The sequence below is a fragment of the Giraffa tippelskirchi genome, chromosome 2, assembly GCF_054371585.1.
Source record: "Giraffa tippelskirchi isolate mGirTip1 chromosome 2, T2T-mGirTip1v1.2.pri, whole genome shotgun sequence".
Lineage (NCBI taxonomy): Eukaryota > Metazoa > Chordata > Mammalia > Artiodactyla > Giraffidae > Giraffa > Giraffa tippelskirchi.
Genome location: NC_137276.1, coordinates 65,747,501 through 65,775,428, shown reverse-complemented (window position 1 = coordinate 65,775,428; position 27,928 = coordinate 65,747,501). Strand labels below are relative to the sequence as shown.

Genomic DNA, 27,928 nt, shown 5'->3' with positions numbered 1-27,928 from the left:
GCCTGATTGAGGGGCAATGTGGGGCCTCAGCTCACATCCAGTGGGGTGGCCCCCGCACCGCACAACGGGGAAACTGAGGCCAAGAGGCACAGTCTGAAGCCTGGTCAGGGCAGAGTCTCCAACCCACCTCCTCGTCTTCCCAGGGGTGGGCTCCCTGGGTGTGACTCAGGACTGCCCTCTCTGCTCCCCCACCTCCAGGCTCGGCATGGAGCATGACGGTCAGGCGAACGGCTGTGCGGATGAAACCAGCCTGGGCAGTGTCATGGCACCCCTGGTGCAGGCCGCCTTCCACCGCTTCCACTGGTCTCGCTGCAGCAAGCTGGAGCTCAGTCGCTACCTCCCGTAGGTCACCTCTGCCCTCTGCCTCTCCACCTCCCCCATCATCTCCCCTCCCAGCACCATCCCACCCCTGACACATGCTCTAGTCTGGCTTTGCGGGTCAGTTCCTGGGCCTCCGGGGATGTGGAGGCCCAGGACGAGTGTTGGATTCTGGAGCTCAAGGCCGAGGATGGGCGCAGAGTGGATTTGGGTGGGGCAGGTGCCAGCAGAGATACTGTCACTAACCTCTGCAGCAGTCGGCCGGGGCCCAGCGTACATCCTGCATGGTGGGCTGATTTGTCTTCCCCTCTCAGTGCAGTGAGCTCTCAAACTGTCTGAGAGCCAGCCCTTATTCTGGGCCATGGCATGAACTCTGTAATGTGGGTGAAATGGGCCCTATAAGAAGCCAAGAGCTGCGTGCCTAAGGCTGGTCCTGGTGCCCTTGCCTTGGAGCCCAGACATGGTCATGAGTGGAAGCAGGGGCAACTGTGGGGTAGTCCATTTTTCCTGGAGAATGCAGCAACTAGGACAGAGCAGCAGGCGGGTTCCTGCAGGCCTTCCTAGCTTGGTTCCCGCCCCCTCCTCTGTGAAGGGAGAGTTCCTGCCCCACCTGGCTCACCTCCCTGCCTCTGCCGGCAGCTCCTATGACTGTCTCCTCGATGACCCCTTTGCGCCTGCCTGGCCCCAGCCGCCAGAGCTGCCTGGCATTGACTACTCAATGGATGAGCAGTGTCGTTTCGACTTTGGCACCGGGTACCACACCTGCTCGGCGGTGAGTTCCCATGGCCTCTGCCAGCTGGGATGCCAGGTCAGCCTTCTGGGTCCCCAGCTGGTCATTCACGGAGCCACCATAGGGGGATACAGGATGACCAGGGTCCAGGCCCTGCCACCTTCTGCTATGTCCCCACCGCACCCAGTCCCATGGAGGGGTGGGGAGACAGCATGTGTGGGGGCTGGAAAATGCCTGGAAGGATGGGAACAGAGTAGAACACAGAGGGTGGGCCACCGATGGGATCCCGGAGGGCCAGGCTGGTCACTGGGGGAGTTTATCTGCCAGGTGGCCTGTGTATCAGATCAGGTACTAGCTCTGGGCTGGTAGAGAAATAGTTGCCACCCTCTGCTGTCTGGGTGTTTGGCAGGATGTTTGGGGCAGACTTCCCACCCTGGTGAAGTTCTCCTGTGTCCCACGTAATCTCTCTCCAGAGGTTCAGTTGCATGCTCCCCCCCACCCTCTGCCCTGTGCCTGAGATGATAGATAGAAGGGAGCAGAGCCCTGTTCTCCCCTGTAGGACAAGGCAGGGAGAGCCTGGCCAATCAGCTGAGCCACCCAGGGGAGGATCAAACAGCCACTGAGCAGGGCCCAGGCAGAGGCTCAGAGAAGGGGACATCCCAGGGCAAGGGGGATGTCCCGCAGGGGCAGGCCTTGGTGCCTTGAGTACGTCATACCTTCCCCATCCAGGAACGTAGCCCCCTCCTCAGCTCTGCAGGACCTGAAGGCCCTGTGTGGGGCCATCTCGTGCACGGCTCAGGCCACACTGGGACACCTGGCCTCCGCTTTGAGGGTGGAGAAGCAGCTGGGAAATGGGATTTCAATGCCCAGAGGCTGTGTGTGTAGGACACGAGTCTGGCTGGCAGGGGATGATAGGAGAGAAAAGGAGATTGGGGCTTTCCTAGACAATTAGAAATATAAAGTTACCAGCCTTATATGAGGACATGGTAACCCACTCCAGTATTTTTGCCTGGGAAATCCTGTAGACAAAGGAGCCTGGCAGGCTACAGTCCATGGGGTTGTAAGAATCGGACATGACTTAGCGACTAAACCACCACCCCAACCTTATATGAGAGGGAGATGGGAGTCCTGACCTTGTCTTCGTGCTGCAGGGTCTGGGCTAGACTGGCAGCTCCCTCCAAGCCCCCCACATGCACAGAGCTCAGGGGGCATCAGCAGACCCAGCCTCCCCACAGCCTCAAACCCTGGTCCCTGCTCAGTGACAGAGTGGCCTCTGCAAGATGTGGAGGGAGGCCTTGGAGGGGAGAGCAGAGGCATGTGGGCTGTGGCTGGCGCCTTCTCGGTGGGGTTGCTGGAGGCCACTGGCACTTGGGGTGGAGTTGAGTTGGTGGATGTGTAGGGCTCTGGTTGGAGGGACCCCCCTGCCTCCCTGGCAGTGTTTGGCCCCAGCGTCCACCCACACCCTGCCCCCTCCCTGTCGCTGTCCCGGTTCCCCTGGACAACTCGCCAGAGCTGGAGGGCCAGTCCAGCCCGGTGACCCCACCCCCCTTGCCGCACAGTTCAGGACCTTCGAGGCCTGCAAGCAGCTGTGGTGCAGCCACCCCGACAACCCATACTTCTGCAAGACCAAGAAGGGGCCCCCGCTGGATGGGACTGAGTGTGCACCAGGCAAGGTAGCTGTGGGCTGGGGCTGCAGGCAGAGTGCCTTCCTGGGTGCGCCGGCCCCTGGGTGGACCTGCTGCCCCGCCCAGTGTGATTGTGAATGCATGGTGGCCAGGGCAGGGTGGGAGTGTGGGACAAGAGTGAGCCTTGCGTGCAGGCAGATGGGTGTGGAGTCCTCACATGAACTGACACACACTTCCGCTCCTCTCCCGGACCACAGTCCTTGGCTTCTACAGCAAGCAAGAGTTTGGCCTTGTCTCATAGTGCAACAGCAGGCATGTTTACTCCCATTTTACAGATGAGGAGAGTGAGGCCCAGGCCGGTTAGGGAGCTTGTGGAGGTCAGACAGAGGGTGATTAGCAGAGAAGGAGTGAAGGCAAGGCTCCGGGTATTCTGCCTGCTCACCTCCCCCCTGCTCACCATACTGTTTCTCACCCCTCTTCACCCACCACAGCCAAAGCTGCCCGTTCACTACTTTCTGGTGTATGTTTTCACTGTCTTGTGTGTGTGTGTGGGGGGGGGTGGTTCAGGAGCCCCCGGGTCTGAGAGTCTTGAGCTGAGGTCTGAAACCCACCTCTGTTCTATCACTGGCCCTGCCTCTCCCCACAGCTCTGTGTGGTGACCTTGGGCCAACCTCTGACCCCTGCCGAGCCCTGACCAAGCACGTCCCTCTCCTCGGCTTCTTGTGAAGTTAGGAGTCCTGTCAAAGCAAATGAGGGAGCTGGGAAGAAGCAGGGTGCTGCCCCCACCAGCCTGTCCCCTGCCCTTCACCCTCAGCAGACTCGCATCTGTAAATGGTCTATCCCTTCACAGATGGGTGGAGCTTTTAAAAATCTCTATCCCTACAGAGTCTGACTCAGTCTGGGGGTGAAGCTGAGACATCTGGAGTTTTAAAAGTTCCCCTGGGTGACTCCAAGGCTGAGAAACACAGAGTTCTGTCTCGAAAAGGACCCAGAGAGCTTTGCTGTGTTTCTTACCTATGGCCCTACAGGAAAAAGGAAGAGAGTTAACCTGGGTTGAGCCCTCCTTTGTGCCTGGCCTTGTGCTGAGGACTTTGTGAGTGTGGTTGCCTTCAGTTCTGAGAACAGTCCCATTTAACAGGCAAGTGCACTGAGGTTCAGCAAGGTGAAGCTCTGCCAAAGCCACACACAGCTAGTAATGGCCAATCTGGGATTCAAACCCAGGCTTCTTGAACTTGAGGCATACACCCTCCACTGTGTGGCTGGACCTCCCAGGTAGCTGGCTTCCCTCCCATGAACATACCTGCTTGGGGTCCCAGATGGTGATGTCGAGGTCCAGAGCCAAGATCAACTCTAGATTGTGTGGGAAAATCATGTCTTCTCTCCCTTATCAGCTCTTTGTGACTCTGGGGGTGGTAAGCCAAATAATTGCAGTTCCTGTCATCATGATTATACCACCTGCTGTTATTGGAGGGCTGTGTGTGAGTGCTCACGGCAGCCCTGTGGGCGAGTGCTGTTATCCCCATTGTCCAGCTGAGGAATGGGCTCTGAAAGCGATATCCTTTGCTGAGGGTCATTCAGCTCACAGTAGGGGTTGGATTCCGTGTGACCCCGAGGCTGGTGCTCTTAGCATTCCTTTCTTTGGGCTCACCCATGGTGCCCAGTTGGGCACTTTCTATGGCAGTGGCTCCAGGGTGACCTCACACCCTCTGCTCCATCCCAGTGGTGCTTCAAAGGTCACTGCATCTGGAAGTCGCCGGAGCAGACTTATGGCCAGGATGGAGGCTGGAGCTCCTGGACCAAGTTCGGGTCGTGTTCACGGTCCTGTGGGGGCGGGGTTCGATCCCGTAGCCGGAGCTGTGACAATCCCCCGTGAGTGTACTTGGCTGAGGTGGGCAGGGTAGGGGCCTGAGGGGCTTGGAGGGGGAGGTACAGGGGGGCAGGGCCCAAGAAAGAAGGTCCCCTGCAGGTGGCTACATATTCCAGTGGATGAGGACCCAAAATTGTTGCGGGCACCAAATCACTTCCACCTTGGTCAGACATCTCCCATTGGGTCTGACATCTGAGAACGGGTCTGAGCCAGTGATTCTCAATATCTCATGTGCAGAGAGTCTGGGTGGGCCCAAGGCTTGGTCAGTTTAACAAGCCCTCCAGTGACCCTGATCCTGTAGCTAAACTTTGAAAAAACACTGTTCACTAGCCGTGTTTTAGGAGAACAGATTCCCCAAGTCTGTTTCCTACTACATGAAGCAAAACTTCTTTCAATTTTTCTTATCTCTTTCTAATGTCAAATCCTCTCCTTACCTCCCCTTCCCCCATTTTTCAGGATTCTGGGGGAACATCTATTTCTCCCTTTTATCCTCTCCATGGGGTTCCCCTCCAGTGGTTTTGATACCTCTGAGCACCAGCCCTTTATGGCCTCCATCTCCCAAGCTGATGTAGCCTGCTTAGAACAGCTTCATGGGAGCTGGGGGCTGGCCTGATCTGGCCCTGTGGGTCTGCTGGTCCCAGGAACCAGGGATGCAGAACCTCTGTGGGGCATGGCCAGCCTAGCCCTCACAGCAATGAGTGATGTGATGGGGACCTCAGAACGGCAGGGTCCTAAGATCACAGAGGCTCAGTGGTGATCATCTTCTCTCCAGCATCTTCAGGACTAGTCCTTCCTACTCTGCTGTGTGTATACCTCCAGGGATGGGACTCTCAGTGCCTCCTGGAGCAGCCTGTTCCCATGTCAGATGGCTGTACTGACCCTTTACAAGTAGGAGCCAAAGAGAACAGCCTTGTAACTTCAGCCTGTTGGTGTATGAAAGCTGGGTTAGAGAAAGGGCCAGCGGTGCCCACTCTGGATAAACCACCTCCCGGTCATAGCACATAGTTATTCCCTTGATCAAAGCTCCTGTTTATTGAACTGCTCTGAAATAAGAACTGTTTTTATTTTATGAGGCTTAAATGAAATGTGTGTACTCTCAGCACCATGCCCGGCACAGTTTAAGCGCTAATGAAGGATGGCCTCTGTTCTAATTACTCCAGTGTATGGACCGCTTTCTCTGCACCAGGTGGGGTGCTCAGCAATCCTGTGCATTAACTCACATAACCCTCCCAGCACCTCTGTACAGAGTTCCAGTAACTCCGTTCACTTGAATACTTTGTACCCATAATCCTACCGAATCCTTTTAACTTAATGAGGACGAGAGTACAGATTGCTTAAGGATACCTTTTTAAAATTTATTCTTCACAGACACACCAGGAGGTGGATAAAATAAGAGGTGTTACGGTCCCTCCTTGAAAGGGGAAATTAAGGCATAGCAGGACTTGGGTGTAGATTCAGCTAGATCTTCTGACTCTAAACCCGTCTCTTTTACCACTCCTTAGTTTGTGGTGATAGTAAATGGAAATGGATGCAAATGAGAGCAGTTGAGTCGTGTGTTGGGGGCCTAGTGTATGTCAGGCCTGTGTAACAGGTGAAAGAATATGCGAAGATGAGTAAGACTGATTTCTCTTCCAGCCCAGTTGGAGCAGTTAGTCTTTCCCTCTTGTCTTCCTCCTCTCCACCCCATCTCTTGCCCCGTTTCTTTCTTTCATTCTCTCTTCTGCCCTATCACCCACACACAAACACACAAATAGGTGGCATATGCCTGAAGGGACCAAAAGACTCTGAGCTCAGCAGCCCTCACAGTGGGGGTTCCCCCCTAATTTTCAAGTTAGTGGGGCCCCTTTTTATGATCCTCTAAAGGGCTGAGCCACCCACGTGGCTATGGGAAAGCCTGCCACCTGTCCAGCCTTTCCAGCCAGCACGGTCTCTTTATGCCTGCCCCAGCCCAGCTTACGGAGGCCGCGTGTGCTCAGGGCCCATGTTCCAGTACCAGGTCTGCAACAGCGAGGAGTGTCCAGGGCCCTACGAGGACTTCCGGGCCCAGCAGTGTGCCAAGCGCAACTCCTACTACGTCCACCAGAACGCCAAGCACAGCTGGATCCCCTATGAGCCGGACAATGGTGAGTGGGGCCCTGTTCCCTCCACCTCCCGCCCATGGCCTTGGGCATCTGCTGGGTCCTTATCTTCCCAGACAGGGCCTTCCATGCCTGGCCCACCAGTAAAGGTGGAGGGACAGTGGTGGCACCTAAAGGAGCATTGCAGTTGGCAGGTTTGCCCCATGCCTTTGTGCAGGCCTTTGCACTGTGTTCACTGGGGGCCCACTATCCGCATGAAAATCATCCTGGATTTGAATTCTTGTGCTATTTCCTGGCAGATGCAAGGGCAATGTCTTGAGCAGGGGTCACTTGGCCCAGAAGTATCTTTGAAGCTGGCAGCAGTGCTGGTGGCGGGGCAGGTGCTTTCAAACATGTCCTGCCATGTGTGGAAGGCCCTGTACAGGTGCAAGCATTCCTCGCTTTGCATTACCAGTATCCAGAGAAGCTCAGTCCTATTACTGACCATGTTTTTAGGTTTTTGCCGATTGTACTACTGTTTCAGGCGTTAATGAAAATGATTGGAAAGTCAGGTCAATGGGAGCCTGTGGGATCCTCCCACAGAGCCCCTCCAAACTGCCCTGGACACAGGCCTTGGGACTCATGCAGAGGGTCAGAATTTTTGGGCTAAGCCAGTGCTATCTGTTTTGGAGCTTTTTAGTGATGTCTCTCATAGTGGCAGAGGATGAGATGGTTAGATAGCATCACTGACTCAATTGGCATGAATTTGAGCAAACTGAGAAAGAGTGAGGGACAGGGAAGCCTGGTGTGCTGCAGTCCATGGAATCTCAAAGAATCAGACGTGACTTAGTGACTGAACAACAGTAACTCGTAGCGGCAGAGAGAAGCCAGTGAAGGGCTGAGACTCATGCCATCTTACTGCCTTCAGGCTGGAAGGACCTTCAGCTGTCCTCTGACTCTCCCTTGCCTGGCCAGCCTCTCCATGGTCCTTCCATGACCCGATGCTCACCCCCTACCACCCAGCCCTCAGCCTCAGGCAGTACTGATCAGAATGGCCTTTGCTCTCCTGAGCCCAGGGCCTCCTCCTTGTAGCCCTGGTTTCAAAGCATCCATTGTAAGACCCTCCATTCTTCAGCTCTCATTTAGAATGAGAGTCTTCAAGTTGGAAGGGACCTCAGAGGGCCTGTGTGTTGCCTGCCAGTGCACAGATCCCTCCAAGACATGCTTGCAGGGAGTGTCTCTTCCCTGCTTAGACTCCCCCTAGTCTGGGGAGCTCACCACTTCCATGCCACTGTTGGCTGACTTTCAGGGCTGCCTGGAAACCCACTTGCTTGAGGTATACTGGTTAGGGTCTTGCCTTTTCTTGGGAGGGTGAAAGCTCCCTACTCCTTGGCCCCTGGCCCAGGTCCTACTGGAAGTATGGCTGCTCCTGTCTGTGAGATCCAAAATGATACTGGATGTTGTGACTCTAGACTCAAGTCCTGAGTGCTGGGACATGATGTCACTGGGCAACAGACCTTAGGGTTGAGGAGCCAGGAGCCAGATGGTTCCTGTCAAATTTTGCTTTGAAAGCTTTGCCGATCCATCCAGAACCTACACAGACTGCTGTAACATGGGGTGGAGAAGGGCTGCAAGGTCAATGGGACAGTTGGACTTTGGGTTTTCCCAGGACTTTTACACAAATTCCAGGAAGTTAGCTAAACCCCAGCCTCCCTTTTTCTAAGAAACACAGCAAGTGTTTATAAGTTCTCCAGAACCTACTTTTATAGGACATTACTAGCTTAGACAGAGAACATTTGATTGTCAAAACTAGAAAGGACCTCCGGAAAGGACCTCCTTCCTTCCGTCACTGCTGCTCCATTTTGTAAGCCCAAACCCAGACCACTGTTCTGCCTTACTTTCACGAAGCCTGTTAATGTTCATAAACATGTTGAGACGCACCATCATACATGTGACTGGTGATGTGTATATAGAGATCAGAGCAGAGTCTGGCCCAAACCAGACAGCCTGGGTTAGAATCCTGGCTCTGCCACTTCCTGGGTGGCTGTGTGGCCGTGAGCAAATTCCTTAACCTCTTTGGTCCTTGGTTTCCTCCTCTGTAATGCTGGAACCTACTTCCTGGGGAGTACTGAGAGGTTTAAATTAGCTGATTCACAAAAAGCATTTAAAGTTGTACGTCAAGAATGTATAAAGGTTTTCGAAGTCTGGCACATAGTAACCTTTCATTAAGTGTTGGCTTATTGTTGTTGTTATTGTTTTATCACTTGCTGTTTCTTAACAGCGTGATGTGGCATTTTACTGTTGGGGGTAATAAATCAGGAACTGAGGTTCAGAGAGGTCAGATAAGTTACCCAAAGTCACATGGCTCCTAAGTGCCATAGCAGGGATTTTATGCCCAGCTCCACACCTGGTTCTCCCCGCGTTGCCCAGAGCTGGCCCCTGGGGCTTCCTGTTCAGGCCATGCGCTGGTGTCGGCCTAGGCAGCCCCCTTTCTGCAAGCCCAGCGGCCCAGTGTGTTCCCATTCCCCGCAGACGCCCAGAAGTGTGAGCTGATCTGCCAGTCAGAGGACACAGGCGACGTGGTCTTCATGAACCAGGTGGTCCACGATGGGACTCGCTGCAGCTACCGGGACCTGTACAGCGTCTGTGCCCGCGGCGAGTGTGTGGTAGGTGGCCCCCTCTGGACCACCCACCCTCTGCCTGCCCCAGGAGACTGGAGGGGTGCAGGACCTCCCCCTCCTTCTGTCCCCTGGGAAGACAGGCATCACCTCACCTTCCCCACCCATGACACCTCTTGTCCTCAGCATAACTCTGGGATGCTGGAAAGGGGTCACTGCCCAGCCCCATTCAAGGAGAGAGGCGTGGCTAGGTTTAAGAGCTTGACTGTGTCACATAGCATTTTTGTGGCTGAGTCCCGTCCAGGAATGCCTCTCATTCTACGGTGCTTTCATGTCTGGGGACTGGAGAGGGGGCCAGGGGCTGCCAACCCACACGTGGCAGTGCGGGTGTGGAAGCCTCCTTTTGCTGACCCCATCTCTGACTTCAGCCCGTCGGCTGTGACAAGGAAGTGGGGTCCATGAAGGCAGATGACAAGTGTGGGGTCTGTGGCGGCGACAACTCCCACTGCAGGACTGTGAAGGGGACGCTGGGCAAGGCCTCCAAGCAGGCAGGTGAGCAGGTGGGGGTGGCGGATGACCAGGAGCAGTGGGGTTCTGGTCCAGCCAGGGCCCTAGAGAATGAGCCATCCCTGGTTGAGCCCTTCCCTGCTTGAGCCAGGCCACAGTTCAGGCAGAGAGAGGGGGCCCTGGAGCCTCTGCCCTGACTGTGGTCCCTCACCGTCCAGGTGTGCTGTTTCTGCACTTGGGCTCAGGAGCTCAGAAGCATTTCCTGCTCGGCACTGTGGGTCATAGGAACTCAGCTTGGCCTGGGCCTGTTGGTAGGAATGAGGGTGAGATAGGTCTAAAGATGAGGCCCAGGCAGACTAGCAATTTTCCTTTACATGCTCATCTTTTACCTGGTTTTTTTCATTTGTTGTTGTTGTTTTTTAACTGAAGTGCTTCCTGCTTTGAACCCCTGGTCCTTTAAGTTCCTTGACTTCTCTCCGTACCTCTATCGAAAAGGGCCAGATATTAGTCCTTTACACTTTAGTTTGAACTAGATTCATTTCCCCTTTGGGAGCATTTCAGCTTTGCCTTGTCTCTCCTTGTTGGGGGAAAGTTAATGGTTCTGAGAAAGGTTAGTTTTCAGGCGTTGGATTGGGAGGATTATGGGGACCCCCTAATGCTGGATCTTCACAGCTTGTTTCATCTAAATCCCTACAGTGGCTTTAAGTGTGAGAAGAAAGGGGAGAGGGGAACCTCAGGAGAGAAGAGAGGGTCAAGACAGTGGGAAATAGTAGCAAGTGATGCACACACTGAATCCATGGTTTTTATAGAGCATTTCAAGCTATGTAAACTGTGATCCTCTCAGCACTTTGTGAAGAAGGGCCCATTCCTATTTACAGATAAGGAAACTGAGCTTCCTGGGTACCTATGAGGAGTGGGGGTGATGGGAGATGCTGGGCGTGGTGCTCCTAGCTCAGGATGCTCATGATTTTTCTGGAACCTCTTCTGTGGCAGGGGCTCTCAAGCTGGTGCAGATCCCAGCAGGTGCCAGGCACATCCAGATTGAGGAGCTGGAGAAGGTCCCCCACCACATTGGTGAGTATGGGGGTGCTGGGTGATGGGCAGCCAGGCCCTGGGACCTGCCCTGAGGTGTGGGGGAGCTGGGAGAAAGGAAGAGAAGATTCTAATGTAGGGGGCATTTCTTGAATTTGAATAATGTGAGAGAATGCTTTTTTGTTGATTGATTGATTTTTCATTTGTGTTGAATTGGAGAGAGGCTCCATGCTTCAGATTTCAGAGGTGTGAAAGGGGATCCAGGGGAGATTCCTTCCACCCTCTTCCCCAGGAGCACTTTTCTTCCCCAGGGGCAACCACTGTTCACTTCTTATGCACATAGGTACCTTTTAAAGGTAACCCATTTTCATAGAATGTATTAGTTAATGTTTGCTGTATAATACATCATCCCCGAACTTAGCAGCTTCATGCAGCAAGTGTTTATTAGCATCAGGTCTCTGGATCACCAGTTTGGGCTGGGCTCAGCTAGGTGCTTCTTCTAACTCATCCTCCTGGACTCACTCACCCAAGTCCTGTCACCTGGTGGGGATGTAGGGACCTGGTTGGTACTGGCTGTCAGCTGGGGTTACGGGGGTGACAGGGTCATGTCCCCAGCTGGCTAGCCTGGGATTATATGCACATGGGATCTGTCACATGGTCCTCAGGAGTGGCAAGAGCAGGCAAACCCCAATGTGCAAGCCCTTTTCAGGTCTCTGCTTGCGTCCTGCTTTCTGGTGTCCGAGTGGTCTAAACAAGCCTCCTGGCCAAACCCAGACTCAAGAGGTAGAAACAGAGTATCTCCTAATGGGAGGTGTGATACATCACAGTGCAAAGAGGTGAACTAACAGGAATAGGAGGAATTTGTGGCTGTTTTTGCAGTCTACAATGGCAACCCACTCCAGTACTCTTGCCTGGAGAATCCCATGGATGGAGGAGCCTGGTGGGCTGCAGTCCACGGGGTCACGAAGAGTTGGACATGACTGAGCGACTTCACTTTCACTTTTCACTTTCCTGCATTGGAGAAGGAAATGGCAACCCACTCCAGTGTTCTTGCCTGGAGAATCCCATGGAGAGAGGAGCCTGGTGGGCTGCCGTCTATGGGGTCGCACAGAGTCTGACACGACTGGGGCAACTTAGCAGCAGCAGCAGCAGCAGCAGCAGCAGAGGGACCCATCAATTATTCTTATTATAATGATGCTTAAACACATAATCTCTAAGCTAGATGCCTACCCTTTATACATACAGCAGTTATACAGCTATAAAACCAAGACATTAAAAATGACAGCCCCCCAAATCAATCAGTAGAATTAAAATTAAGACCATAAAGGTAAGAAGGGGAGATTTTTGTGTGTTTCTTTGCTTCATTCCATTTTTGCTGAAACTAAATTGGCATAAAAAAATTGAACATGTGCAGAAGAGGCAAATCCATAGAGACAGGAAGTAAGTTAATGGTTGTCAGGGGCTGGAGAGAGGGAGAAATGGTGAGTGACTACAAATGGGTCTCAGATTTCTTGCGGGGGTGATGAAAATGTTCTGGAATTAGATAGTGGTGATGATTACACAGTCACAGAATCGCACCCTTTAAAATGCAGAGTTGTATTCAATGTGAATTTTATCTCGATTGAAAGCACATTAGTATGGTTTAGAGCAGGCTCCTGGCGAGCAGGTGGGCAGAAAGCTGCTGCCCACATGCTGGGCAATGCTGGGTTCCACATACTTGTCTATGTTCAGACTCCTTACAGAGGGTGCATGGTTGTGATGTCCCTGGGCCATGGCATGTCCCAGAGCCCCCTCTTACCTACTACAGCCACCAAGTCGCACTGCTTGTTACCAGCTCATCATGAACACAAACACAAAATGTAACATCTCTGGGCAAGTTCATATATTACAAAAATGCCAGCGTTTGTATTTTGAGGTTATTATTAAAATAATAGAAAACATTTTAAAAGTCTCCTGGAGAACTTGCATTTCCTGTGCATCTACATTAGCCCAGCTATAGAAATTCCTCATCTGCTCTGGAGGGCACCTGAGTGGAGTTGAAGAAGGAAGAATGGGAAACTGAGGCCCTAAGTGGGTTGTGGGTGATCTGTGCACCCTCATTTACCTGTGGAATGAGCCAGTCTGGACCCTGGTCTCTCATCTCCCAGCCACATGCCCCTGCCAGCCACACCTCTGGCTGTGAGATGGGTGGGCTTTGGCTTGGCCATCTCCCTGCACACCTGCCTGTCTGGCTCTGGGGAATTGTGCCAGCACAGGGGCTGGGGAGGGACAGGGGCAGGGAGAGAAGGTCATTTACCCTTGAAAGAAGGTGGTTACAAATACTCCTCTTACTGCAGCCCTACGGATGATTCCATACTGTCAGCAGCCCCTTGGGCTGCCTGCCCAGCTCCTTCCATCCACCCCTACCCTGTGCAGATGTCTAGCCTTCCCAGGGAGCTAGCTCGATGGGCTTGTAGGTAGCAGATGGGCTTCTGTGGAGGTTGGGGTAGAGGCACCTGGCATCCAGGGCAGGCTCAGAGTGAGCACATTCACTGTGTGTTTGTAAGGTGAGTCCCTGAGTGTTAGAGCTCTCCAGGAGCCTGGGTGGGAAGGAAGCAGAACTGAGACCTGTCGTTGGCACAGATTGTGTGACTATTATGTGTGTGAGATCCACAGCAACCCTGTTAAAAATGTGCAGAATATATATGCGTGAGTGTGTGCGTGTGTGCCCGTGTGTGCACATGCGTGCTGACAGGGTGTGTGCTCTCTGGAGAAGCCTGGGACAGGTGGCCGCCTTGGCAGTGAAGGCCAAGGCCCTGTCCAAACACATTTGGCACTCCTGGAATTTAGGGGCATGGACTCTGAAAGGAAGTGAAGGGAGAGAAGCCATGCTGGTAACATCCATTGTGTGCGGGGCCTGAAGCTGGCACTCGTCATTTGTTGGAGCCTTGTGACAACCCTATTGTTACTCCATTTTGCAGTTGAGGAAACTGAGGCCCCAAGAGGTTAAGAGAATTGCTGGAAGTATGGAGTGGGTCAGTCGCAGGGCCTGGGCTCAGAGCTGGTAGGACCTGGATGGTGGAGAATCCAGCCCACCACCCACTGGAAGGTGGGGTGTACAGCCGGGGGCAAGAGGACAGCAGTAGCCATGAGCTATGGGGACAGACAAGGGCCCTGCCTAAGGCAATGCTCGGCGCTAGCCCAGAAGGTCTGGCCATTCTGGAGCTGGGAGAGATGAGGTTGTGGGGAGTAGGGGCATCTCTCCTCCCGCTCACCAAAGAGGCTGGCCCTCCTGAGAGCTGGACCAGCAGCCTCTGCGTGTCCAGGACACACCCTTGCCCATCTCGGAGCCTCTGATTCCCCCTCTGGATTAATAACAGCACCAACCTCAGAATGCATGTGAGGATCACACTTTGGCAGTGAGCAGAGTGACCAGCCTGTGGTTGGTGCCCTGGATCCCTGGCTCTTACGTTGTAATTACACCAGGTGCAGACAACCCAGGGCTCCAGAGCTTTTGCGCTCCTCACCTGGCTGAGGGCTCAGGTCTCAGGGTGCAGTCCTTCTCCGAAACCTGATGCTTCCAGGGTGAATAAGGCTGTGAACCGGGGCCTTTGCTGGGGTGTCTGCAGCCTACACACCTCCCGCCTGCCAGCCAGTTCCAGTTATAGGATGTGAGTTACTCACTGGCTGGGACTGTGAGGGGTAGACATTTACAGATATTTTTTTTATCCACCCACTCTGTGCTTGGCCCTGTTCTGGGCCAGGGACACCGAGGTAGAGGAGATATCCTGACAGGCCATGGGAGAGACAGGATGTCTGTAGTTGCAACTATAACTCAGATGCTGCTTTGGTGACAGTAGTAGTGCCTACCATTTATTATGTGCCAACTGCATGCCATGCACTCTGCCTCGTTCTTTATATATATGAACTTTAATTGTCCCAAGAGCCCCATGGAAGGGTAGGTGGGCATGGGATACTGATCATCCTCAAAGGGCATTTGCAACTTATAGATGGTGAAACTGAGGCAGCACAAGGACGCTAAGTAACTTTTCCAGATCAATCTGACTCCAGAGCCTATACTCTTAGCCTTTATGCTCTGCTATAGAGGTTGTTTGGAGAAGGAAATGGCAACCCACTCCAGTATTCTTGCCTAGAGAATCTTGTGGTCAGAGGAGCCTGGAGGGCTGCTGTCCATAGGGTCGCACAGAATCGGACATGACTGAAGTGACTTAGCGTGCATGCATGCATTGGAGAAGGAAATGGCAACCCACTCCAGTATTCTGGCCTGGAGAATCCCAGGGACAGAGGAGCCTGGTGGGCTGCTGTCTATGAGGTTGCACAGGGTCGGACATGACTGAAGTGACTTAGCAGCAGCAGCAGCATAGAGGTTGTTATTGTGCTGAACCTTAAATGTGGGTGGAGATCTGTCAGGCAGGGAGAAGGGGAGACCAGGTGAGAGGAATGGTGTGCACCAGGGTCCAGAGGCAGGGCTGCTGTGTGGGGGCAGTGGGACAACTCATCTGACTGGGGAAACGCTCAGGTGGGGAAGGAGTGACAGGTAAGCAGAGAGCCCCGAGGGGCCCATGGGGACGGCCTTGAAGCCCTGAGGTGTGGCTCGTGCTCCTGTGGAGGGGAATAGAAATCTGTGTGACCCTCTCCCCATGGCCAGCGGTGAAGAACCAGGTCACAGGCAGCTTCATCCTCAACCCCAAGGGCAAGGAAGCCACGAGTCGGACCTTCACCGCAATGGGGCTGGAGTGGGAGTACGCGGTGGAGGATGCCAAGGAGAGCCTCAAGACCAGCGGGCCCCTGCCCGAAGCTGTCGCTGTCCTGGTGAGCCCTCGCCCTACTTGGTGGCCCCTGACCACACCCCTTGCTGCCCCAGCCCAGTCCCCTAACTCACTGTCTCTCCTGCGGAGCCAACACTCCTGTTCCTGTTCAGGTGTCTTTGGGAGACTGGGCAAGGCCAAGGTACCCTCCTTACTTCCAGGCTGGTGGGATGGAAAGTGAGAAAGGAAAGAGAAACTGTTGTCTTACTGTCCGATCAGAGACGCCCCCTTCAGGGAGCCTGTTCTCCATAATGCAGGCTCAGAAATAGGGCCCAGGAGGAGCTGGAGGACCTGGGTTGGTTCCCCCATTATTCTGCCATCTTCTGGTGTTCGCTTGCATTGTGACTTTGCCAGCAAGTGCATCCAATGGCCTGTGGCTCAAGGGTGCTGTCTGACACTGCCAGCTACTGTCCCAGCTGGGGCCCACCTCTGCCCACACCTCCTCTTCCTAGACCATAAGCCAGAACTTATGGATCAGGGATTGTTAACTTGGGAGACCAGACCAGGAGAGGCTCTGTTGTCACTGGCTAGTGGCAGGTAGACCCTGGACCTGCTTTGTTCCTGGTGATACTCTCGCTAGTCAGGGAGGGCCTAGAGGACAGGGTCTGAAGCCAATTGGTGTCAGTATATTAATTCAATCCAACATGTGCTTCCTGTTCAGCCTATATGTATTGCCCACTCATACACCTGTGGCCAATTGATTTCCAACAAGAATATCAAGAACATTCAATGGGGAAAGAAGAATCTCTGCAACTAATGCTGGCACAATGGGATATCCACATGCAGAAGAATGAAGTTGAACCCCTGCCTCACACCATATACCAAAATCAGCTCAAGATAGATCAAAGCCCCAAGAACAAGAGCTAAAGCAATAAAACTGTTGGAGAAAATAGAGGGATAAATCATGACCTTGGATTCCTAGATATGATACCAAAAGCATGAGCAATGAAAGAAAAAAAAAAAGATAAATTGGTCTTCATGGAAACTGAAAGCTTTTGTACATGAAAAGACATTTTCAGGAAAGTGAGACGATAACCTGAACAGAATGGGGGAAAGTATTTGCAATCATATATCTGATAAGCGTCTCTATCGTAGACCATCTTCAGGAGACAGGCAGTGTGAGCGCTCTCGTGAGCAGGATAGACCAGCAGACATGGTTCCTACCCTTGTTGGAACTTAGGTGTGTGGGAGGGAGAATCACCGATGGGCACACAGGCTGTTCAGGCCTGGCACACAGTAGGTGTTTGGCCTGAGTTTCCCCGTGGCTATGGGTTGAAAGTCCTCCCCAGGCCATACTTGGTGATGCCCCCTCCTGGCTTCCACTGGTTCTGCTTCTGACCCCACATCCTCCCTGGTGACTCCTCCTCTCTGGTCTCCCTATGCTGGCCTTGCTCTCCAGTCCTGTGCCACCTCCTCCGTCTCCCCTCAGGTGCTCCCCCCAGCTGAAAGCGGCCCCCGCAGCAGTCTGGCCTACAAGTACATCATCCACGAGGACCTGCTGCCCCTTATCGGGAGCAACAACGTGCTCCTGGAGGAGACAGACACCTACGAGTGGGCACTCAAGAGCTGGGCGCCCTGCACCAAGGCCTGCGGAGGAGGTACCAGCCTGCCTGACTGCACGCCCCTTGTGGGGCAGCCCAGGGCCTCTCGGGAGAGGAGTGGGAGGGATCAGGGGCCTGAAATTGTCTCCACTTACTGTGTCCCCAGCTCATGCTCCAGTTTCTCCTTGAAGGTCTCTGGGGGTGTGACAGCCTGCCTGGGCAGGGCTTTGGGGCTGCGCTGGGGGTGCTAGAGTCAGACTTGGGGCAGGATCTCTACCCTGCAAGGGCTCTCCCGCTGTGTGGAGAGGCTGCGGTCCAGAGCCATATCCCCACCTGCACTACGGCAGGGACACCTGAGATGGGCTGGTCAGGTGGCTTCCTTAGAAAGTGACTTGGGGAGGAGATGGTGCAAAGGCACAGAGGGAGGTAGGGCTGGCTCCTGGCCCTCCAGAGCTCACAGTCCCTGAGGCTCTGGGCCAGGATAGTGGGGGCCCTGGTGGAACTGAGCCCCCACGGCAGGCTGCCCTCCTTCCAGGGATTCAGTTCACCAAATACGGCTGCCGGCGCCGACGAGATCACCACATGGTCCAGCGGCACCTATGTGACCACAGGAAGAGGCCCAAGCCGATCCGCCGGCGCTGCAACCAGCACCCGTGCGCCCAGCCTGCGTGAGTGCTTCCGGGGGAGGGACGAGGAGGCTGAACACAGACGTCCCACAGCCCTGACCTCAGGATGAGGGGTGCTCCTCCAGCACTGGAGCATGGGGGCACACAGACCCTGCAGCCGGGACTCTGAGCAGAGAGCACCCACACACCAGACTCTGCCCATGGCCAGCACTGCCCTCCTTGCCTATCCATCCTCTCTGAGGTTTCTAGATTAACTTTCACTCCCAGAAAGAGGAAGATGCCACCTTTGTTCTGTCCCTCCCAGCATCCTTTTACAGGTGGGGAGGCTGAGGCCCCGTCTGTGGACCCAGCTTTCTCTCCATGATCCAGGGGGTCCATGGAGGTGAAGAGGAGCTCAGTGCTTCCAGGGCCTAGGCCAGGGCATGTCCACCAGCTCCTCTGGCCAGTCATCTGGGGCCCAGGGACGCGGCCTGGCCTGCCAGCTCCCAGCCACGGTCTAGCCCCTGGTTGGGATTCCCTGGCTCTTTTGAGCACAGGGTCATGTTCTTGGGGCTATTTGGAGAAAAGAGAGGCTTTTTTTCTCTTCTCTTGGGGCTTAGGGGAGAAAAGAGCCGTGATTGGTGGAGGATCGAGATCTGGCCTCTGAGCCTGTTGCCCAGCACCCCCTCAGCCCCTAGCAGGCTTATCTAGTGGCCCTCAGGCAGGGCCGAGGGTAGTGGGCCAGCAGGAAACCATGGAGAACCAAGTCCACCCTCCTGCCTCCCTGGAGTCCTCTCAGGGTTAGCGAGGGGATTCCGATTCATCCTTGCTAACCCACAGCATCTCTGCTCCTGTAGGGTGGAGGGGCCTGGGGCCAGGGCGGGAGCTGGTGACTGGTGCTAGAGCCTGCCATGGCCTCCCTGTGTCCAGCCCAGGCCATGGTCCCCAGCCCCCTAGCTCTCCATGCTTTTCTTTGACGCGTTACTTTTTATTCCGGCCACTTTCCCCACAGACATTGGTGGTCACAGGGTATGTGGGGCTAACGCCTTCATGATCCTCAGCAGGTTGTCCACCAGAAACATGGCTTGTCTCTTCATGTGTTAAATGCCAAGTGAAGTTTGAGAGCTTTTTGTTTTGTTTTCTAAAGGAAGGAGTTGGCTGAAATCCCTGGTTTACTAAACGATGCCTCAGGAAACAGAGGAGTGGCATTTGGGGGCTGCCCTCCCCCCATCCTGCCGCAGGGGTCTTACATTTTCTCTTTCTAGACAAGAGCAGTTTTGCTTTGGTCTAACTCTTCCAGTGGGCATCTGCTTAAGATGCCGCTGGGAAGTTGCTCTGTGGCTAAAAGATGCTTGGAGACCACCAGCTTGGCTGATCAGCCAAAGCCCTGCAGGCACTGGTGGTGATAGTGACAGTGCCTGCATTTATGCCACACCTGCTGTGTGCTGTGCACTCTGCCACGTGCTTTACGTATACAAGTCCTTTAACTGTCCCAAGAGCCCCCCGGGGGCTGGGGGTACTTCTGCTTCTGTTGTAGCACACGGACTCTCTAGTTGCAGTGTGGGCTCCAGAGCTCATGAGCTCTGTGGTTTGCAGCACATGGGCTTAGTCGCCCTGCAGCATGTGGGATCTTAGTCCCCCAACTAAGGATTGAGCCCATGTCCCCTGCGTTGGAAGGCAAAGTCTTAACCACTGGGCCACCAGGAAAATCCAGAGTGTTGAAAGAATCCTGATGTAAAGGTGGGCTAACTGTGGCTTAGAGCAGTCAAGAGCTTGCAGGGTGCAAGGACACGCAGGGTGGCAGGATTTAAATAGGCATTATACCCGTTTTTTAGACGAGGAAACTGAGGAGGGAACAAGTGACCTCCCTAAGGCCGCACACCTGGTGGCTGCAGAGTCAGGTGGATGGCTTGGCCCCCAAGCATTCCGAAGCCCAGACCTTCTCTCTGGCTCCTGCCTCCTGTGGTTCAGAAGGTGGGAACAGCTCTGGGAGAAAGTATGCCATAGTCCTGCCTTCCCTCTACCTTTCTCCCTGTCTGTCTCCAGGTGGGTGACGGAGGAGTGGGGCACCTGCAGCCGGAGCTGTGGGAAGCTCGGGGTGCAGACTCGAGGGGTGCAGTGCCTGCTGCCTCTCACCAACGGTACTCACAAGGCCATGCCGGCCAAGGCCTGCCCCGGGGAGCGGCCTGAGGCCCGTCGGCCCTGCCTCCGCGTGCCCTGTCCACTCCAGTGGCGGACAGGAGCCTGGTCCCAGGTGAGCTGTTCTCAGAGGGTGCAAGGGGCTGGGCCAATCGGCACTTACCCTGAAAAGTCCAGAAAGAGGTGGGTCTTGGAGGGGGAGCTGCCGAGAGTTCTGGTCGTCCATGCAGGTGGAGTTTCTGGCTGAATTTCTCTCCCCACATCTGATTTGATTTTTCTCAAAACTAAGTCCAACAGCTTCCATGTATGCTGGGACATGGGTCTGTGCTTGGCCTTTATATTATTCAGTATCTGCTTTGACCTTCACTGAGAGCTAGGAGGCCTGGGCTAATATCCCTGTGTTTTAGATACAAAAATTGAAGCACATTCTTTTCAGTATTTATTTTTATTTGGCTGTGCTGGGTCTCACCAGGATCCTCCATCTTCACTGTGACATGTGGGATCTAGTTCCCTGACCAGGGATGGGAGCTGGGCCCCCTGCATTGGGAGAACAGAATCTTAGCCACTGGACCACTAGGGAAGTCCCTAAAGCACATTCTTGCATTCAGGAAATATTTACTGAGTGCCAACTACATTCCAGGCACACTCTGCTAAGAATGCCTAGAACCCATTACCAACAGACCTGATTCTTGTCCTTGTGGTGCTTACAGTCCAGTGAGGGAGACATGAGACAAATACCAGAAACAAAAGCATGTACAAGTTGCAGCTGGATATGAGCAGAAGTAAGCAGGGTAACATATCAGGGAGGACCTCTTTGAGGTGGTGACCTTTGAGCTGTGACCTGAGGTATGAGCCATAGGAAGACCCTGAGGCAGGAATGACCTTGTTATATTCCAGAAACAGAAAGGGGCTAGAGCTGAATGGGAGGGGCAGGGGTTGTAGGATGGCTTTGGAGAGGTGGGCAGGGGTCAGATGCTGCAGGACTTTATGAGGAGTTAGTTATTCTAAGAGCAGTGGGAACCTTGAAAGGTTTTAATGTGTATCACAAGCTCTGATTTCAGGTTTAAAGATCACTCTGGCAGCTCTGTAGCAAATCCATTGTTGGGAGGTCAGCGAAAGAAAAGAGAGACAATAAGAAGGCTGTGGAGTGGTCCAGGGACCACAGGGTCTTGTGTTTTCTTAAAAATTCGTTGGGTTTGAGCTTTGAAGACATTACGTAGAGTGAAATAAGCCAGACACAAAATGACGAATACTGTGTGATTACTTAACGTGAGGTACCCACAACAGTGAAATCCATAGAGACAGAAAGTAGAAGGGTGATTACCAGGGGCTGGGGGAGAGGAGGTGGGAAGTTAATGTTTAATGGGCGCAGAGTTTCAGCTTGGGAAAAAGAATCAGTTCTGGAGCTGGGTGTTGAGGGTTTCACAATAGTGTAAATACACTCAATGCCACTGAACCATGCACTTTAAAATGGTCACAATGTAAATTGTATGGTCTGTATATTTGACTATAATTTTTGAAACCTCAACTGATCACAGAGATAAGCACAATAATGCTTATTATAATAGCAAAATGCCAGGAAATATTATATATATCTATCCATCCATAGGAAATTGTACCAAAAAAACCCCCATGGTCTGTTCACGTAATAAAATATTATACAGCAGGAAAAATAAATAAGCTTGAACTGTACTTATCAACATAGATAAACCTCAGAAAAATAGGTGAGAAAAAGCACTGACGTATGAAGGACAAAAACACTTCCAATGGGGCTACCATTTATGTACAGTTTAAAAAGACAACAACACAATATTTGAAAATATGCCAGAATGCTGATTTATTAACTTTGCTAGTGGGCTGTTTGAACAGGCGTTCATGACCAACTTCCTCATACTTTTCTGTAGGCTTGAAATATCGCACAATACAGAGTATTATATTTTTATTACTATTGATTTTAGGGGGTTGTGCTGGGTTTTCGTTGCTGCACGCAGGCTTTCTCTAGTTGTTGTGAGCAGCGGCTACTCTCTAGTTGTGGTGCGTGAGCTTCTCATTGCGATGGTTTCTCTTGTTGCAGAGCACAGGCTCTAGGGTATAAGGGCTCAGTAGTTGCAGCTCTCAGGCTCTAGAGCTCAGACTCAGTAGTTGTGGCCCATGGGCTTAGTTGCTCCGAGGCATGTGGGATCTTCCTGGACCAGGGATCAAACCCATGTCCCCTGCATTGGCAGGTGGATTCTTATCCACTGCACCACCAGAGGAGTCCAAAACAGAGTATCTTAAATAACTAAAAATCCCCACACAACCCATGCAGATTTTATATTCTTCTCCATAACATATAGCTTTATTTGTTTGAATATAAAACAGACAGATTGCTGGTCCTTAAGGGACCCCTTACATAAAACAGAGGTGACAGCTGGTGGAAGATCGTTGCCCCTGTAAGACTGGCAGAAACATTCCAGAGCTATTGTTTCTTGTAACTCTTCATCCTGGGAAGATGAACTGTCTTTGTCCTGTGGTTCTGTGTGGTGTGTGACTCCTATGTCTCCCTGGGTTGTCACCTTCCCCGGTATGCGAAGTAGACCTTTGCAAGTCCTTCCCATCCCACCAGGAGAGGCTGTGCTGAGTGTTCGCAAAACCCAGTGACCTCAGGAGGCATGGGTTTGATCCCTGGCTGGGGAAGTTCTGCATGCCATGTGGAGTGGCCAAAAAGAAAGCCCAAAACAAACAAGCCCAGTGACCTGGTCACATGAGGCACCTTCCCTTGCTTTTCCTGAAGTGACCCTACCCATCTATCGAAGCATGGGGGTCCAGGAGATGGTGTGTGTGGCAGTCCTAACCAGTGGCCTTCTGCTCCTAGCACCCATGCCAGGACACTTTTGAGCATGTCTCTGCATGCTGAGTTTTGGAAAGAAAAGTCATTGAATGTCAGAGCTAGAGGGATCCGTGGGGACCCCGACACCTAGCTCTCTTGGCTTAGCTGGTGTTACAGTCTGGGTTCCTGCATCCCCTTGACAAGGTATAATCAAGTGCATAGACCTGCCCCAGGTCCCTTGGACTGGTGGATGGCAACAGGGAGTGTGCCAGGGTGATACACAAATTATTTGAGGACCCAGGCACAAACTAGACACAGTGGACATAAGCAGTAGTGCCGGAAGGGGGTCCCACAGGCCACCTCCAGGGAGTGGGGAGGTTCGGGGGTTCTAAGATCAGGCCAGTGGCTCTTTCCCACCTAGTTGAGGAATATTTGGGCTTCCCTGGTGGCTCAGATGGTAAAGAGTCTACCTGCAGTGTGGGAGACCCGGGTTCAATCCCTGGGTCAGGAAGATCTCCTGGAGGAAGGCATGGCAACCCACTCCAGTATTCTTGCCTGGAGAATTTCATGGACAGAGGATCCTGGCGGGCTACAGTCCACAGGGTCACAAAGAGTCGGATACCACTGAGTGACTATGCAGCAGCAGCAGCAGGGGAGTATTTGAAGTTGCTGCACTGACCTGGAGAGGCTGTTGAGTGCAGTCCTTTCACGTCCCCCTGATCAAGCAAAGACTTGGCACCCTCCTCTGTACCCTTTCTGTCCTGCACGTTGGCTGGGCTTCAGAGCTCACCGCCTACTTCCTCTGTCTCTCCACCCACCCTGGCCTGTGCCCCTCCCGCCCCACCCCCACCCCCCGGCCATGGCAGTGCTCCGTCACCTGCGGAGAGGGCATCCAGCAGCGGCAGGTGGTGTGCCGGACCAACGCCAACAGTCTGGGGCAGTGTGAGGGAGACAAGCCGGACACGGTCCAGGCCTGCAGCCTGCCCACCTGCAGAGGTGAGCCGGGTAGGATGGGGTTTGGCCAGCTTCTCTGGCCTAGACCTGAGGCCCAGCCTAACTGGCTTCCCAGCCCACTGTTACCCTCCAGTACTAGAGCTTCTCCCCTCACCTCCCAGGAAATCTCCAGAATTCCACAGTGAGGGCTGACGTCCGGGAACTTGTGACCCCAGAGGGGCAGTGGGTGCCACAGTCTGGGCCTCTGGATCCCATCAACAAGATATCATCCAGTAAGTATATCTCTGGACCCTATCCCTTTCCCAATCTCCCAGTGTCCACGGCATCACAAGCATGGGCCATGCAGTGGAGCAGACCCAGCTTCCAGTCTGTTCGTGTGACCTTAGCCTCCTGAGGTGACCATCACCACATCACAGCCTTGGATCTCAGCTGTGAGCGGGGGGTGATGCTTGTAATGGTCCACAGTTCCTTATCTGCTGTTCCAAACTAATTGAAAGCTGCAAATGTCTCCCTGAATCTGGTGCAGACTCATTGGGCAGCAAAATCTGAACTGAACGAACAAGAGATTAGTTATTTTGTTACAGAAACATTGCCGTATTTGGTTACAAGGTGACCTCTCAGGCCCACCGGCGATGTTATATAATATGAATACAGTGAAGATTACTTTTCTGACTTCCAAAGTTCTAAATTATGAATCGTATCTGGTTCCAAGGTTTGGGGATGGCAGTGGTAGTTCTGAGCTGTCTTTATAGGGCTTTTGAGAGAATTAAAGGAGATAATGTATGCACTCCTGCCTAGCTGTCAGCTAACAGCAACAAAAACAGTAGCAGTCATTTCTCTCTGCTTCATGATCCTGAGCCCATCAGTTCATCTCATCTTTCCATCTATCTGCCTGTCCATCCATCTATCCACCTATCCATATATTAATAAATATTGACCAAGAACCTAACAGGCTTTATGTTCTGTACTTCCTTCCTAGGTTTTTTCTCTATTTCCCTTTTTCACTGTCCCAAGGACCAGGGTCTGACAAGATGAGTAGCAGAAAGATCCCAGACCCTGACTCCTAGTGAGAGGACCAGTTGGTTGGCTGTGTGACCTCATGCACATCTGTGAACCTCTCTGAGCTCAGCAACCTTATCTGTAAAATAAAGGGGTCTGATTAAATGTCTTCAGGTTATCTCCTTTGTGTAGTCTTGCTGCTGCTCTGCTCCTATGCTGAGGCTCAAGCGGTGCAAATGTCTGGTTTCCTTTCCTTTCACTCTCGGGAGCGAAGGGGAGCTCTTACTCTGGTCCTAGAATTCTGGCGCCACCTAGAGGCCACTTGTTTTCCATTTTCTCTAATCTTTTTCCTTCCCCTTAGCCTGCACCCTACCTTTTCTCTCCTCGCTTTTTCTCCTTCCTCCTCCCCTCTTCTTCCTTGTCCCCTCCTTGTCCCTTCCTTCTCCTCCTTTTCTCTTTCCCTGGCAAAAATTAGTAGAAAGCTAAGCTCCTGTCTTCACATTGTCTGGAAAGACCTACCTGAAGTTATCACAGAAACGCAAAAACGTTTTTAGATGACCTTTTAGCCAAAGCAAACAAAACTAACATAGTGAGCACTGCTCTATGCCAGAAACTTTTTAAATGCTATTTTCAATAATAATATTATTATTCATTGGTAAATGTCAGCCTTATCCCCGTTTTACAGAAGAAACTGAGGGTTGGAGAGTTTAAGGCCTCGCAGCTTTTAAGTGGTAGAGCCTTGAATGGAACCTAGATTTGCTTGATTTCACACTTAGTGGTGTGTGAATTTCACTGTGGATTTCACACTTAGGGGGCTTAGTGTTGCACATGCGTGCTGACTGGTGGCAGGACGTTTAGGCTGCTTGTCACGCTGAGTTACCAGCTGCCTGGTCCTGGCTGGAGCGGATCAGATTCCTCAGGGTTGACTGGGAGATGGTGAGGGTGAGAGGTGGAGGACTGAGTAGGCAGTGGGACCTGGAGGATGGGCACCTCCAGCATCAGTCCTTGTGCTGTGTGTACAGCAGAGCTCTGCGTGCGGGACAGATCCACCTTCTGCCAGACGGAAGAGCTCGATCGCTACTGCTCCATCCCCGGCTTCCACCGGCTGTGCTGCGAGTCCTGCACCAAGAAGGCCTTGAGCCTCGACCCTGGCCTGGCCTCACCACCACCCTTCTCCACTCCCGGGAGCCCCTTCTCAGCACCCGTGGCCCCTCCAGATGCTGTGGAGCCCTCTGTGGGGCCAACGGGATCAGACCACCATCAGCGAGACCAACCCACACCACTCCCAGGACCTGTGGGCATGAGCACCCCCGTGACCCAAAGCTACTTTGTTCCCCAGAAACCAACCCCTACAGCATTCCAGGGCACTTCCCCGAGTGCCCCCTGGGGCTGGATCGGGGCCCCTACCCCAGCCTCTGAAAACAAAGAGCAGCTCGGGGAAGACCCGAAGCACCCAGGCACCAGCCTTCCCTCCACGGCCCCGGTGACATGAGCCCTGCCTCGCCCTTCCCGCCAGTCAAGTTTACAATCTCTGTGCTGCCCCAAGACCCCCGGCTCAGAGGACACACAGCGGGGCAGGGGCCTGCACAGACTTCCTTTTAAATTATTTGCCTTCTTGTCATTCTAGTTCGGGGCTGTGACACTTTTCACCCTGTGAAATGGGTGTATGAGGAAGCAAAAGATCAGGGAAAGTCCTAACCAGAGATACCTCAGCAAGCAGCCCAGGTGACCGAATCGAACCTCTCAGGGGCTCCTGTCTGTCTCTCCTGCCGGGACTGAGGGCCTGCTACCACCCCTCCCTCACCTCCGGCCACCGGGCCCCACATCAGATCCCTTTGCCAGGACTTGTGAGGACCCCGGTGGAGGCCCTGGTCTACTGGGCCCCTCTGCCCAGAGAGGCAAAGCAGGACAGGGAAGGTGGAGGGAACACTCGCAGGTGGCCTGAGAGGAAGCAGGCTGAGGGAATTCAGCTCCAGGCCTAGGGTGGGTGGGAGGCAAGTTCATCTCAGACTCAGCTCTTTGTAGCAAGAGCTCTAGACAGCTCCTCCGGCCAAGGCCAAGGAGCAGAGTCCAGCTTGAGTGTGCTGGCGGGAGGGCAGTGTCGGTGGCCACCTCTGTACCTGCAGATGTCACTTCCTGTGACTTCTGGTGCCTCCAGGTTACAGGTGGGCCTCCTAACCTCACTCCAGCCCCCATCCCTGAGAAGGGAGCTCTGGACGCCCTGGAGCATGTGTCCTCACCATCCAGGGGATTCCCAACTGGTGCTAGACCCCTGGCTGGACCAGGAATGGCAACTGTGATCATCGCTTTGGTGCATGAAGGGAGCGCGGCCTGGAAGGTGACTTGGTGGGGCACAGGGAGACGTGAGTTCTTAGGCTGAGCCCCATCCACTGTTGCCCTCTATCAAAGACCACTTCTGCTAGAGTCAGGGGTCTTCTCCCACCTGGCTTAAGCTGGGCCAAAGGTGTATTTGTGGGGCTGGATAGGGGTAGGAGGGTGACCAGACTCCAAGGCTGAGGACCAGAGTCCACCCATAACCAGGCTCTGGGGTTGACAAGGGCCAAGTGCCCCAGGGCAGGACGTGAGCCTCTGCCCCATGGAGACACTGGCCCACAGTGCTGTAGGGCCTCAGCCGCCCCCCCAACCCCAACGTTACCTCCAATGGCAGGTAACTTCCCTTGACCCTCTGGCTCTCTGGAAGCCACCCAGTTCCCAGGACCTCTCCCAGGGGTCCTCACTCTGAGGCATGCAGAGGGTCTCCCAGACTCCTCAGCAGGCCGTAAGGTGCTGGCCAGTTCTTCTGTTCCCAGGGCAAAGGGGCCATTCTGAGCCAGGCTAGAGGAATAGAGACAGTGGGCCCCAGCCTGAAACCCCCTGGAGAATGGAGGCCCGAGAGGGGCTCCCCAGGTGCCCTCTCCACCTGCTGCCTACCCCCTCCCAGGACAGCTGGGACACACACTGAACCATTCCTGTGCGACCCAGCCCACCTGTATCAAGTGCCTTTGAGATCGCGATCTTTAAATTTTTATGTATTTATTAACATTGTCCTTGGTGTTTGTTTTGGACCCGAGAAAGTTGTGGTTGTGTTTTTCTTTTTCTCTCCGTTTTAGCAAAACAGGGACAGCAAAGCCAGAGCTCTACTGTCCTGGGCTGGTAAGATGATTGGGGTTGTGGGTGGGCAGGGAAGGGTCGGAGCCACAAGAAGACTTGGCCCCCAGCCTCCTCACCTTGGTTGCACTTGTTCTGGGGCTCCTCTGAACATCACCTCGGTGGAGAGGCAAGAGCAGGGCTGGGGGCCTGCGGGGTCCCACTTAGGCTG

General features: G+C 53.5%; 1 protein-coding gene across 2 annotated transcripts in view; it reads left to right on the top strand.

Moving 5' to 3' along the window:
- Positions 1 to 27,645, top strand: part of ADAMTS14 (ADAM metallopeptidase with thrombospondin type 1 motif 14) — a 94,851-nt gene extending 67,206 nt beyond the window's left edge. For both annotated transcript variants that reach the window (XM_081568010.1, XM_081568001.1), the window contains exons 8-22: positions 199 to 342; positions 958 to 1,090; positions 2,608 to 2,721; positions 4,394 to 4,542; positions 6,488 to 6,663; positions 9,130 to 9,263; positions 9,644 to 9,767; positions 10,716 to 10,796; positions 15,403 to 15,566; positions 16,992 to 17,160; positions 17,639 to 17,771; positions 19,755 to 19,962; positions 23,523 to 23,652; positions 23,772 to 23,882; positions 25,632 to 27,645. In XM_081568010.1, the coding sequence (XP_081424136.1) occupies positions 199 to 342; positions 958 to 1,090; positions 2,608 to 2,721; positions 4,394 to 4,542; positions 6,488 to 6,663; positions 9,130 to 9,263; positions 9,644 to 9,767; positions 10,716 to 10,796; positions 15,403 to 15,566; positions 16,992 to 17,160; positions 17,639 to 17,771; positions 19,755 to 19,962; positions 23,523 to 23,652; positions 23,772 to 23,882; positions 25,632 to 26,101 (2,440 nt within the window). In that variant the 3' untranslated portion in view covers positions 26,102 to 27,645. The remainder of the gene's footprint in view (positions 1 to 198; positions 343 to 957; positions 1,091 to 2,607; positions 2,722 to 4,393; positions 4,543 to 6,487; positions 6,664 to 9,129; positions 9,264 to 9,643; positions 9,768 to 10,715; positions 10,797 to 15,402; positions 15,567 to 16,991; positions 17,161 to 17,638; positions 17,772 to 19,754; positions 19,963 to 23,522; positions 23,653 to 23,771; positions 23,883 to 25,631) is intronic.
- Positions 27,646 to 27,928: the final 283 nt, after the last annotated feature.